General features: G+C 30.8%; 1 protein-coding gene across 1 annotated transcript; it reads left to right on the top strand.

Moving 5' to 3' along the window:
- Window positions 1-591: 591 nt before the first annotated feature.
- LOC145325178 (uncharacterized) lies at window positions 592-13,913 on the top strand. Its single transcript, XM_080168046.1, has 7 exons — window positions 592-672; window positions 1,142-1,211; window positions 2,941-2,953; window positions 4,315-4,366; window positions 10,301-10,389; window positions 11,543-11,566; window positions 13,721-13,913. The coding sequence occupies exons 1-7, from the start codon at window positions 596-598 to the stop codon at window positions 13,825-13,827; spliced, it is 432 nt and encodes a 143-aa protein (XP_080024172.1). The 5' UTR covers window positions 592-595; the 3' UTR covers window positions 13,828-13,913.
- The last annotated feature ends 1,219 nt before the right edge of the window (window positions 13,914-15,132 follow it).

Below are 15,132 nucleotides of genomic sequence, written 5' to 3'. Positions count from 1 at the left end.
TATCCCTACTCTTATTTTCAACTTTAAAAAATATACTAAAACCAACATAGGTCCTATGTAATACTTCTCTAACAACAAAAAAAAACAAAAAAAACTTACTCCTTTTAATAATGGAATTACTTTTTAAACTTACTTTGTAGGGGCGTCGTAGCTCAGTGGTAACGCACTGAGTTACGGTGATGAGAGTTCGAGTTCAAGTCCCCATGTGGCAACTCGAATTCTCAGTTAAACATATTCACACAACTTCCCTTGATTGTGTAAGAAGGGAGATTATTAAGTGGTTTGGATACTTAATAGTCACGTACATAATATCTGTACAACCCTTGTCCCAAGCTCCTCTGCGGAGAGCGTCATTCATTAAGGTAACTTAATTTGGGACACCTGCCATACTCGGCGATGGTGAGGTAATAAAGAGTAGCTCCCTTGAGACAGCGGGTCAAGGCATAATGTACTTGAGCGTGGAGCTTGATAGCCCCAGTGACTATATAAAAGTCTCTCGTCCTTCTCCATGACTACTTAGGTTCAAACACTAAGAAACTATGGCTACACACACACACACTTTATAAACATAATATTTATTTTTAAAGATACCAGTATGAAAATGAGATTAAAAGGATTGTTGTTAGTATGTTTAATTTTCATCCAGTCAAAATTAACAGGAGCCAATGTCAGGTATTTTCTTTTATTATCGAAGCTACTCTATAGATGTTTATGGCTGTCTGTACTTCTGTTTATCTGTAATGGTAGCCTAGCCCGATTTTTTATTAGAAGTGTTGATTATTATTTTTTGCTTTCCCTCAAAGAAAGTGTCGAGCATTAAATCCCTGCGGGGGCCTTAGCCATGCTTTACAATTTTTCCATGACTGTATTTTTTCAGTTTTTACGATATCAAGATTTATAAAAAAAAAAAGTGGAAAAAAAGTAATCTATCGTCTATTCAGTGTAAAAAATATAAAACCTGCATAGGTACTTTGGAATAAATTTAAATAGTTGAATTGGTCAATATACAAAATGCGGGAAATTTTTAACTTGTTACAAACGTGTCTTATGCCTCTGTACGAAAACATTTCCCCATTCTGGTCATAATCCCTGCAGGGGGCTCTATTCACCCTTCATAACCTAACTGTTATGATCTGTTTAGATGTTACGGTTGTTCTCCTTGCACAGAATTTGATTATTTCAGCCAACAAAGTCTTTCACATTTTGAACAGGTACAATTTTTGGCGGTTTCCCTCAAAGTGCCTAGTCGAGCAAAGGAACACCCCTCTCCCCTATTTTGAAATCGATAGAAAATAAAGGAAGAGGGTAGTTTTTGTTTGTTCGTTTATGTCTTTAGCTCTGTATTTATTGAGAAACAACTATTCCTCTCCCTCTTTTTCAAAGGTTTCAGTGTTCAGTAAAAGCACAAATTCAAGATAGGACAATTAGAGATATGAATATTCGCATCCTATTACAGTATAATTAAACTTTGATTAATTTTTATCTTCTATTAATGTTTAATAAAAATTACTGTCGAACCCTAATGAAATTTATAATACATTTGTTGTATATGTACAGAATTTATGCTATTTTAAAGTAGAGTATAAATTGGAAATCTTATCTGTGTCAATAAGGACAGTTTTGTTTGCTATGTTCAACTAATTACATTTCATGTTCTTCTTTTTTTTCTTTTTATTTACAGGTTGACTGAATACATGTAAAAGACCTCAAGAGTATAGGCATTGAGAGAAAAAAGGGGAATGGGGTCAGGGCTTTATATACACATTGAGGGAAAGCACCCAACTGTCTGACATGATATATCAATTGTATTCATAAACCTTATTCTCTATTTCCTTCAAGTTGACTGGATACACTTTAAATGATTAAAGGAAACTGTCTGCTGACTTTAAAAAACTTTTGTTTCTGTCAGGAATTAATGGAACTTTAAGTTTTTATTTGTTTCATTATTTTGAATCTTATTCTGTACTTTCTGATTATCTGCTCTTTTTCTGCTACGTGTTTGCTTTGACAAATCCCCCTAGCCTCTAGGAGCTTTGTCTAAAGAAGGGGGGTGAGCTAGGAGTAACCTCCCACATTATTTTCTTTGTTCTTTTGCCCTTTTTTTAACAAGCACTATGTTTTGTTTTTAAATACAAACCTTTGCAGCTACCCATTTTTTTGGCGGCTGCAAATTATGTCAAAAAATTACAATGATATCTAATAATTTGAATAAAAAAACTATACATTTTTTTGTGCAACAAACTTATTTAACATTATTCCTGATATAAATGAAAGAACAAAACTGGGATATAGTCACATAACTTATTTTATTATTTATCTTTCTCTCTCAAAGAATAACCAAACATTCAACATTCATTTTGCAGATTCATCCATTATGTTAAAGTAATAGGATGTGTGTGTTTTTAAGAACTGATAAACTTTTGTTAAGATTGTTTTTTTTATTTAACAAGGTTGCTATAATAAGTTATTTTTGTTGTAGTTTCAAGCTATATATATATATTATATATATACTTTGGGAGTGTATCACCTCCTATATGTTTTTACTTTTTGAAAAGTTCCTAGAGGATAGCAATTATTCTTTCATTAATCCTTTGATTTATTTAAAACTAATTTTTTTTTTGTAAGCGAAGCTACAAATTTTTTGTCTATTTGTCTTTCTGTCTATCTTATATCTAACCTTCTGTCTGTCCTTCTATTTTTTAATTATCTGAAATTTTTCTGTACGCCCTTCTGTTTGTCAGTCCTTCTGGTATTGTAAATTGTTTTCCTTTTTGACTGTTGACTGTGTATTTTGCATAAAATATCAAAGAACTTCGCTACTATTCGATGAAATCGTCCTTGTCTTCAATCATAATATGCTTTATTTTCTAATTGTTCTCTTTAAATAGTAAATATAATGTAAATCTGTAGTGTATTAAAATCTACATGTTATTATTTCAGGATTGTTGGTTAGGCAAGTAACCTTTAAACTTACTAGAAAGGCACTGTGGACCTTAGTTATAGAGTAGCTACGCTAATAAAAGGCTTTTATATATTTTAGAACTTCAAATTGATAATTATAGAAATTTTCTTTATGTGATACGATTCTTCTCCAAAGGCCTCTAGGGGCGGTTGAAAGAAGTCGAAATTCCACCTCCCTTAAAATATGTTTTAACCTTTCTTCAACCTACTAGAAGGTTTACTGAAAAGGATAAACATATCTGTACGCAGTTAATGAGATCCTAAGCTACAGACAGACACACACAGACAAATATCCTTTTTTTTATATCTGGATTTGATTTATATTAATTCATTGCCCTAGCTCAAAATTGAAAAAATTTATGTATTGAAATGCAATTTATATAATAGACTAAATAATCAAATTTGTTTTTTTTTTTAAACCGGAATGCCAAACAAAATCTTGTTTGCATATTTAAATTTTTTTCACAAAAGCAGGATTTATTTTGTATACTGTAAAAAACAAGGAAAAACAACAACATCATAGCGAGTAATCAAGTTAAAGAAAAGAACGTGTTTAAATTTTTAAATTCTTTAGACACTTTGTAAAGCTTCTTATAATTATTGAAATCTCAGTAAACATAAATGGATTATTAACAAACAAGGTTGACAAAAGAGCTTAAATTCAGTTGTTATAAAAAAAAGAGATAGAATGTCCGATAAATCACCAAACATTTTATTATGTCTTTGGAAGAATCACATTCAGATAGACCTAAAACACAATTTATAGACTGGTATAGACTGAAAATTTCAGCTTTAAATATACAATAATAGCAAAGAAAATCAGATATCATAAAAAGCATTACGGACAGACAGAAGGGAGAGAGTGGGAGAGTGTTTTACAACGGTCAATTTATATTCACAAGTGAGGGAAACTAAGCTTTATAAATCTCGACATGATTATAAAAATAGGGACATTCATTTTTAAAATAAATTCTTATAGAGCATATTTAATTTTAAGTAAGGGTAAAAAAAACTTAAATGAAACTCATAATTTATTCTTGAATTACAATGATATTTCTTAATATAATATGAAACTATAGTGCTAAAATTAAGGCTTTTATATCTTTTTGTAAATTTTAGAATACTATTACCACATTGTTTATGTAAACTTAAATCTTTTCAAAATATTTTTACACTAAAATATAATACACAAAAAATCTAAAACTATAAACAACAAATTTAATAAACCAACATATGCTATATCTATATTTCTTTCACTTAATTAGCCTTTAAAGGAATAAAGCTAAGGAAGTGGGCTTTGCTTTTATCAATATTATCATCCTTGTTAAGTATAAAGGTTACTGATTGTAACAGATCGTCATTGCTACAAGCTGACAGGATATCAAGAAAACATACAAGGTTACAGGTAATATGATTATTGAGTAACTTTTAAGCCTTGTAAATGATTCCAGTGACAATAGCAAAGCAAAGCAAAGCAAAGTAACTCTATAATCATCATATAAAGTCTAGCATCTAGGAAATCAGTATTCAGAGAGAAGAAAGGGTGTGGGAAGCCTAAAACCATTCTGGATATCATAAGAAGCTCTTTTAAATAGAAAACTCTTTTATTTAAGAAATTTTAGCTTCAGACAAGAAACCTTACTACTTTATATGATTTAGTGTAAAGTGATCAACACAGTTTATTTAAATAAGTTAGTTTTATTTGATAATAGGATAATATACATGTACAAGGGTGGGACGTAAACGGGAATTTACCTTTTCAAACTTTAAAAATCCTTAATTATACACCCCCCTTAAATCTTAAAATTTATATTAGATTATTTCCTTAAACCTTTGAAACACCTCAGTTTACTCTCCCCAAAAAAATGCTAGGTCGTCATTGGATGTCAGCATTTTTAAAGATATCCATCGGTTTAAAGGCGGTGTCACTCTATAATTATAAATGTTTGACTGTCTAGTTTGTTGACCTTGTTTTCATGGATGTTGACATTCTTGTTAAATAAAAATTTTCCATTTCCAATTTTCAATGCTTGTAGAATAGCTTTTCTGTCTTAATCAATGATAGTTTTAGTTTATAGTATTTTTCAAAATATACTCAAAATCTTTAACGATGGGTGATTTCGTAGAGAAATGTTACTGTTTTCAATATTTTCAAAATACTAAAATAACCCTAAAAATATACAAATTTCCCAATATATTCGAACGACAGGAAATTGAGACTTCGCACCTTTGTTAATATTTTCATACGGATATAATGGGTCAACTTATGCTAGATTTGGGATGTATTTGTAAGATACTACATATGTTCACATATCTTTACAGTCAAACATGGTCAGAAAATCATAAAAATTCCGGAAAATATTATCAAACGAAGAAGGTTTTATAGCCTCACTAGGATTTTATGACTTGGAATAATAAGGTTTGGTGAATAGATTTTTATTCTATCATCACGCAATCTCGTAGCAAGATTATCAAGATAGTTAAGCTTAGTTCTTATTGCTAATTTCGCTTGTTTTTTTATATTCATTTTGGCAGCATTTCAGGCTTAATAAACCAACAAATCAAAATTAAAGAAAAAAAGTCTCCAAAGTTGTTATTGCTAATTTATCTTGCTTTTTTATCTAGCGGCAACTTTTGACCTTTCCAGTTACTTTATGTTCTGTTGTGTTTGTCAGTTCAAATACAGAAATAGGATTTTGTAGATTTATTAATTATGTATTATTTTTGAAAAATGTGATGTAAACCCCCCCCCCCCCCCAATCATATTTCTTAAAATATCTTTTACAATGATGCATCAATGATCAGATTCAGAAGTAGCTATTTATTTATCTAATATACCAAAGGTTTTTTTTATAATATCTATATGTGATACTTAATTTTTCAAAATATTGCTTGACTTTGATGTATCAATGATCAGAAATAGCTATTTATTTATCTTATATACCAAACAAAATTTTTTTTTATAATATCTATATCAGTTACTTAAGTTTTCAATTTAAAATATAGCTTGAATTTTCTAATGAATAATTCTTACAACATTTCTGTACGAACACCTTGGCTGACCGTAATATCATGTTACCAGTTACTTACCACCCCCCCCCCCCATATTCCAAGGGTTAATCCCCATAAATCATACATTTAAATAAATACAGGAGACTTTATAATAATAATACTCGAGTCCCCTCCCTCCTCTTTAGTAATAAATAAAGACATCTTCTTAGCTTTAACTTTACCAAGTCCGAGCCTAACCAAGGAGAGTGCAAAATCTGTCGGACGACACGAAACAAATAATGTCAGTTGTCTATAATACGATAGGATAAATATCTATTCCAATATGGCTTCTAAACCGATTTATATCTGCTGGATTAGAACCGGCTCTAAGCAATACTGAAAAATCATGTTTAGCTTCGTATTACAGGCAAATTTCCACAATTATTAAAATAAAAATCATAAAATTAATGTTAAATTTTTTAGCACGGGCCATAGGCACCTCAGGGCCCACAAAACTGGTTTTATTTGTATATTTTTTTTCATTCTAAATAACCGTGGAAAGCTGTCTATAATATGATGCGATAAATATCTATTTCAAACCGTTGGGTCAGTAATTAATAGCTCTTCATTATTAATTTAAGCATCTTAGAATTGTCCTATAAATTTCAAACTATGAATTTCCAGCCAAAAAATTGTTGATCAACAGTGCAGTTACTCTTTAATTTATTTGCCTTGTGGCCTTTCTTGGGTGTAATTAAATATCTAGGTTTACAATTCAAATATTATGCTAATTTTATTCTAATGGGGGATAAAATCTTTGTATCATTTTTAGTCTTTTAAAATCAAGACCCGATGAACGGCCAGAGGGATGGGTAGATATTTCAAATATTTCAGGCAGGGAGTGGACATTGGGCTGTTTATTACACTAGCCCCCAAAGTCTTATAATAACGTTTTCTTATTCTTTGATTTCTTAGGGATTTTTATTAAATTTTGATTGGTTGGTTCATTTAGTCGAGTGTCCAATCCAAACGTTTCAATCACTAATCGTAATCTCGCTAACCCTCGGCCCCAAAATATGTAGGTAGAAAGAGGGGTTTTGATATCTATCGCATCATATTATAGACATTTTTCCGTGCATTTTAAATTTGTTTCGCTTTTATGGATTTTGTGTATTGTAACATTAAAGTAATATATATAGAGCGATAAATAGTATATGTAACAACCACCCCTTTTCAAAGACCTTCTACCGACTTTGGATTGGGTCCTTGAAATCAGCTGAATCTTTCAAAAATGTAAATACAGCCGGGTGCTGGCAAAAGAACCAAGAGCAAATTGTAAACTAATGTTAACGCAAGGACGCCCAAGCTTTTTACTTTGTATTGGGGTAAAATTAGGGGTTCTATACGTTCAAGGGGAGTAATCTAACATATTTAAAAACAACTTGAGAGGTGTAGATAAGAGGATTGAAAGCCTAAAGGGATATACCCCTTTACCCCTTTACTTGGACGTCTATGTATCAGCTATAATGATTTCTGCATTTTACCTAGTTAATTTCGTTTTTGCATTGTTTAAATACTGTTCATTTGTTGAAAAATATTTTGAAAATTATCTATTGATCTCATAAAACTGACAATAACCCAATTACTTAAAATAAGGACATAGTTAATTTGCCACCACCTCAGGGAGAGTTCAACCCTTTATGGAAAAATAATTGAAAACAATGTAAATTCAGGCGAAAAATAAATTTGGGAACATCTGCAATATATTAGTTCTATATTTGTCGCTAGATGTCACTAAAAACTTGATAATTATGATTTGCAAGAAAGCATTCACATCATTAATAAAAATGTCTTGTTAATCACAAATAACTAGGTTTAACAATTCAGTATTGTAAATCGGAAAAGATGAATATTAATATAATTTCATAGTCAGGAGCCTAGTTGTAAGAAATTGATAATGCCAGTTTTAAATACTTCACATAAGTTTAGACAGAAATGACAATTTTTCACAAAAATTGTCCCTTTCTTTTTCAAAAAGCAGAAGAAAGCATTGAACAGCTGAATTTAGAAAGCAAAGTTTAAGGAAATTATTCTCGTCTGCTGAGCTTTAGGGTCTTTGCCATCGGATATCATTTAGTAATCTGTTTATACATCTATACTATAAATTTATTATTGTAACTTATAAAAAATTGCTCATTTGTAAACATCATATTCATGACCAACTTCCTATCATAAAGATTTGTGAGGGGAAGGGGGGAGGGGGCTATATACTGTTTAATAAACGTAGGTCTAAGCGAAGTTTTTCTATAATTTGTGTTCTTGATCCGTCGGTCTGTGCATCATTAATTTAATGTTAGTATTGTATAGATTTAGAAAGCGTTGCAACTATATAATACTTACTTATAATTTTGATTATACTTATACATTTATGTTAATGTTTGATTGTACTACCATTTCGCTTTTATGGATGTTGTGATCCTTGTTGATATAATTAAACCTTAAAAATTTTCCTCACCCCCCCCCCCCTTCATATTCATATTTGACTTGCAACTTTGGATGGAAATAAATACCCTTTAGGATTTAACTTTGACTTGACCTATACTCCCCCCCCCCCCCCCCACCTCTTTTAGCAAAAGTTGACCGATGATCATATATCATATATTAGGGGGAGGGATCTTTTACAACGAGACTTAAATAAATATAAGAAGAGTAAGTATTTAGAAAAAAATAACATATATGTATAATAGGATACTAGTTCAGATATTTCTTAAGCTACTGACCAAAAAAAAAAAAAAATAACAACACGGCACAAATTTTGACGTTGAATGTGTGTGTGTGTGCGTCTGTTTTGATCTAGCTGACCTTTACAGGGTAGCTTCTTATAGTTTAATTTGTATATTTATCTTTCTTTTTTGCTTTTAAAAATTTATGTATTTATTAACGTTAAGCTTCAGACAAAAGCCAACAAAAAAAACTTTTGCTAGAAATATGCGAAGGTTCCGTGATCATATGAACAGGCTATTTTATTTGAGAAATCCAATATTTAAAATAAAACTCAAATTGCCCAATAAAATTAAACGGTCTAGCTAAGTTTTTGAAAGGGATAATTAGTGATTTACAACGATATCCTGGCCGTATGAAAATGTATAGCTATTTCAATATTTATCATATACCCATTTAACCCTTTCTTTCACACGTTTAACCTCAGTATGAAAATTAGGGAATTTAGCAATATTTGGCACCAATTTTAATATTTTGAAGCCTCAAATTAGTTTTTGAAACTAACGATATGACTGGTTTTAATATCTTCATTTTGAAAAAACAGATGACTTAAAATCAACGGAAAACTCCAAACTAAAATCTAAAAATATTTAAGCTCAATTAAAATCTATATGACTTCATTTAAGTTCAAAATATTATTGAAACTTTAACGATTCACCTTATATTTCGAGTAGAGGGGAAAATTTATATGAACTAATTAATTTAATATATTAATAATCGATTTACATAATAACAAGGATTCCAACTTTCATAATGCATAATTCAAACTACATAAATAATGTAAACTTTATACTTTAAAACCTAGATTAAGTCATGTTTGACTTTAAAGTAACGTTTAATAAGTGGCATCTATTATTTCAGTAAAAGACATACGCTAAGGACGTTAATTATTGAACTTTAAATGAAAAGCCCTCAAAAAGCCATAACTCACTGTCAAGGTTTGGACTTTGAGTTAATGGTCATGCGATCAAAGGGAAATGGTCTTAGGGATACACAATAATATGATTTAAATCAGTTACATCTAAATAAATCTAAATCATTAATGGATGAGACAATGGAATATATATTCACTGTTAAAAATAAAATAAAAAAATTGCATCAGATAATACTATATATTCATTTCATTTCTGTATAGCATCATCCCATACGTTCTAGCAAAAAAAAACTCATTACGATATAAGGAAGATTCCAATACTGTATTGAGTATTACTTAGTGTTCTATGGAGTAATATGTATTACTAAATAAAGAATGTGCATTTTATAGTATTATCTAATACTCTCTATGGAATAAAATTCAATATGCTAGAAGGAAGTTTTTAATACTCTGGTTCGTAATTTTTGTTACTCTGTAGCGTATGAATTGATACTAAAAACGTTATATCTATGTATAGTAATAGTTATTATGGTATATAGTACTACATGGTGTTATATATTCATTTTGTTAATACAGCACACTTACGGGTCCAGGTCTAATACAACCCCAGCGTATCAATTGATACTAAATGAAAAAATTATTTTTTACAGTGTTGTTGTGCATTCCCTATGATGATACAGGTACAATTTTTAGGACCCAAGTATCGTTGCGCGGATGCCCGTGGGGCTTAAGTCTTCTAGCTGGCAATATAGAGGATGGCTGTACTGAAACGAGCTTGGAAGGTAAGACAGAAAAAATTCAGTGCACCTAAAATACAATCTAAGAAAAAAAGTATTTAAGACGCTTATTTTAGGTTGGATTTCTTAGGTAGCAAGTTAAAATATTGAGGTTTTATGTGAATAAGTGGCATTTTTCAGTTTCATTAAGTACCATCTTAATCTTTTTTAAGATTTTTTTTAGATTATTCATTTGAATTTAATTAGGGAATTTCTTAATTACATAGTATTTTTCATTGATTCGGAAATAATCCGATACCATTAAAAAAATAACATTTTCTATGAAATAACAAAAATAGCATAAAATTGTAATTATCGTAATAGTAAATAGGTTGACCTTTTTTTTGCGTTTTAAATGATATAAAACTCAAAAGCGATTTAGCGGATAAAAAAATATTTTTGACGTGCGTATTTAACACTGGCGCTGAACATTTTGTAACTGAATGACAAGGCCAACAGACAAATGAAAGCTGTAGAGTAGAGTAGCTTCGTTTCTTATAATCCCTACTAAAATTAATTAAAATAACAAGTTATTAAGTACAAACATACCCTTTTGACGTTTAATTTCCGTCTTATTTGGGGATAAGGAAGCATATTGATAAAACAATGAAAAAATCCACAAATTATAAAATTGTCAATTATACATATATGTACAAGCTTTTTAGGTTTGAGGGAGGTAATCTAGTGTGTATTTTTTAAATTTTGAATTAGAGGGGAACACCACTTTTCCCCACCCTTGGTCGTCTATGCCGCTGCTAAAATGCTATCCAACCGTTTATCTATTTTGCACTGCCTAAATTTTTCATCTGGAAGGCACACTTTAATGCCTTAATCTGCTTTAAATAAATTAATTCCTGCAGGATTTTGTAATCTAACCTCCTTCGTAATTACATGCCCTGTGATTGCACAACTATTGGTTTTTTGAAAAGGCTTCAACCAATAGTTTACGGCGCGCCTAATATAGTAGCAGTCTCAAAACACTTGTGAACAAATTTGATATAATTTTTATAAGACTTATCACTGTCCAACTATGAATAAATTAATTCTACTAATGAAATATTGGCTGATATTTTAGGACCCAATTGAGAGTCGGCACAGGGGTCATGCTTCTTTTGGACATAAGTGTTATTGTTTAATTAATTCATTTTTCTTTTTTTAGTTGCTGGTATTGGAAAAATTTCAGGTGATAGTTTTTTTGAAAGTTGGATTTACATTGAAGCTATTCTATAATACATTATGTATATTTGTATGTCTGAATGGAATATACCAAGGCCGCAAATGGAACTAATACAGGAATAGAAACAAATCCTTTTATAAAAGTAGCATGATGTCTTTGAGTAAGTCTGTTTGTGTGTACCGAAGACTCTCGTTCAAAGCTTGCCCGATATATTAAAGCTTCTCAAAAAGGTCGTGCGAAGGTTTAACTTTAAGGGAGGGTAACTTCATCCTCCCAAAAGAAATCACCCCTGGAAAAAATCTCTCGGAGGGCGAAGCCATTGGTAACTGGATAAAGTATAAGTATAAGTAAAACTGTAAGAATTTGAAAAAAATTAAATTAATTACAACCACAACAAAAATTCTTGAATCCCAATAAAGCTAAAAGTATCAGAGCTTTTTTGAAATTTATGTTAGACCAATACTGCGTGATATCGAAAAGTAAAAGAAAGAGAAAAATAAAATTGCAGTAAAGAGCCGGAAGGCTGGATATTGATACGCCAGAAATTGATTAATTAACAATGCTTACCAATAAACAGTGTACTTTTTGTTTTCTATATATTTTCCTTATGAAATAATCTAATTTGAATCGATAAAAAATACGTGGATATATTGACAGGGTAAAATTTGTATTCAATTTAGATTGCTAATCTAGGCCTCATTTATTGATCAGTTTATTCCTCCAGTAAGATAGAAGGGGATGTTTTAAAGTGGTTGGATGGGGGGTATCGTCATTTTAGCCAGCTGTAAATATCACTTTATTGGTGAAACATCCAAGTAATAATATATAGTGTAATGTTGTTGTTATAAAAACCCTAGTAAAAATACATGTCTGTCAATTTTTATTTTGTATTTCACAATATTATTATTATTTTTCCTTTATATTTTTTTAAGGGATTTAGGATCGGTTATACTCGCATATTGTTCTAGAGCCATGACCAGTCCTATTAAAATCGATAATAGTTATTTCTCGCATCGTACTATAAACAGCTTTCCGCTGATATAAAATGTAGAATTATAGGATTAAAACCAGTTTTTTTTGCCCCGAGGTGCCGAAAGTACGGGCAAAAAAAACTGGTTTTAATCTTATGATTGTACATTTTTATATTCGTAGAAAGCTGGATATAATACGATGCTAAACATCGTATTTCGTATGAATGAGAACCGGTTCTTATCCACCGGATTCGAATGAATACGAAAAAATGGTTTTTACAACCCAATCAAAATTTAATCAAATATCCCAAAAGTTTTTAAGCCAACAAATGAAAGACAACGTTTAGAAGACTTTGAGGATTATATTTGTATTCCTGGCATTCCTGTAAAAAATCTTGTTTTATTTTCTGCACTGGCTTTTATCCTATTTTCCCAATAATCTATGTATGCAAACAAGCGACTACGCCCCCATAGGCCTCTACGGGCACTTGAGGAAATTGCTATTTTAGATTTTAAGAAAAACAAGAATGACAACATCTATAAGTAGCGAAGCTCAAAAATTATGAACTGAAATAAATTACTATATAGCAGTTTCATACAATAAACATTTAACATGATAAATATGAATAAAACTTCATGGAAATTTGTAAAATGTGGGTATATTTATTCATTATTCATTGTATAGGAGCCGAGAAAATCACGTTTCCCCCATAGCGTTACGGACGGACTGACTGACGGACAAAGTGAATTTTAGAGTAGCTTCGCTACTAAAAAATAAAGAATTGGGTAGGGGACGTTTTTTCCAGAGGCGATTTCTCCATTAATTATAAATGCAGGACGTGTACATCAAATTCTCGTCCATTGTCTTATCCCTTATCAATAAATTAAGCTCTATCTATATTTTGTAAAACTTTTGAATATAAAGCTTTTTCTAATAAGACATATTTTTCCGATATTACTTGGAAACCAAATGATATCTGCTGGTTTGGTACCTGTTTTTAGCCATACTGAAAAATCATGAATCGTATCGTATACAGATAATTTTCTAAGAATAATAGAATATAAATGTGAAATTAATACTATTTTGTTGGCCCGGGCACCTTTGCCTATCGGGTATAACAAAATAATAAATTTACTATCCGCGAAAAGCTATCTATAATACAGATAACTAATATTGTTTTCTTTTCAGGAGAGCTCTGTTTCTGTGATTCTAACCTGTGCAATGGTGCTTTCAAAACAAAATCAACATATTTGATTTTAGCTTTTATTGTATTTTCAACCTGTTTTGCATTATAGTCACTTTGAAAATATGTATGTTATCCTTAAATGTTTTTTTAAATCATCGATTCAACAAGGATGACAACATCCATAAGTAGCGTAGTACTTATGTATAAAAACATATGATTAATATATGAATGTTATGACATATTAACGGAAAAATGATGCATGAATGAAAGCGCATATATTATAGGAATCTTCACCAAAACTTTCAGCCTCATAGCTTAAATAGAATTCGGGAAAATCATGTTATCCCTGATCAAATAAAGGCCATTATTACATTACCGATAGACTGGTGGGAAAAAAAACAATGTAGAGAATACATTTGAAAATATCATATACCTTTACCAAAATATCTAGTCACTAGAGGCTCTAGTGGCACTTTAAATGTTTTTTTTTGATTAATACCTATCTATGTTGCTTTCAAGTCTCTACGATACCTTGCAATGTTGCATTAGATTTGGTTTGTGATTTCTCTTAGGTGGGTGGTGGTACCCTCCCCCAAAATAAACCTTCCCGGGACCTATTAGAAGCTACCCTGTAAAGGAGAACCCGATCGGTTCAGAGGTTAGCGAGACAGACTCACAGAAAAACAGACAGACAAACATCCTGTTACTTTATTATACGGATTTGTATTAGCTTTCTGTATTTATTAGATATTTGTTTTTAAATTACATCTAATACACAACAAGGATTATATTATGTATTATACAAAACAATTTGAATGGTGCATTAAGCGCTGGGTCTACGTGTTCAGTAAGAGATATAAGTTTTCCGGAATTTTAATGTAGGGAGGAGATTTGAAATCTGCATTAAATTTTAAGGATTTTTTATAAAATTCGTTTTTTGTATAATTCTTTATCTAAAAGCGGAAATACAAATTAAGTTAATTAATTTTGGCATCCGTGATTGGTGGATTTAAAAAATCAGCGCTCTGATTGGATGTCGTACATTATTCAACCAATTAGAGCGCAGGTAGTTTAAAATCCACCTATCCTATTGGTCAAAATTAATTAACTTAATATGTATTTCCGCTTTTAGATAAAGAATTATACAAAAAACGAATTTTATAAAAAATCCTTAAAATTTGATGCAGATTTCAAATCTCCTTATATCTCTTAGTATTCAGTCCAATTTGCTTTATAGACTTTACTAGCGACTTCGCCCTTAGCCACTAGGAGCTTTGCCCCAAAAGGTGATTTAAAAAAAAAATATGGTGCTGCCAATTTATGTGAAGTAACTGCCTAAAAATAATTTTTTTGTTGGGAGGGGGAATTTTTATTTTTGGGGGGGTTGTGGGTGCGCCCACCCCCCCCCCCCCCC

This window comes from Acartia tonsa, chromosome 7 (genome assembly GCF_053477335.1).
Source record: "Acartia tonsa isolate MP-2025a chromosome 7, ASM5347733v1, whole genome shotgun sequence".
In the NCBI taxonomy this organism is placed as follows: Eukaryota; Metazoa; Arthropoda; class Copepoda; order Calanoida; family Acartiidae; genus Acartia; species Acartia tonsa.
This window is presented reverse-complemented; position numbering and strand designations above follow the sequence as displayed.

What these genes read in the sequence shown, in the direction of transcription:
- LOC145325178 (XM_080168046.1), top strand. Translation starts at nt 596, where the DNA reads ATGAAAATGAGATTAAAAGGATTGTTGTTAGTATGTTTAATTTTCATC. An exon ending in GAAAACATACAAGGTTACAG is followed by an intron (nt 4,367 to 10,300) that starts GTAATATGATTA and finishes TACAATTTTTAG; the next exon opens with GACCCAAGTATCGTTGCGCG. An exon ending in TGGTATTGGAAAAATTTCAG is followed by an intron (nt 11,567 to 13,720) that starts GTGATAGTTTTT and finishes TTTTCTTTTCAG; the next exon opens with GAGAGCTCTGTTTCTGTGAT.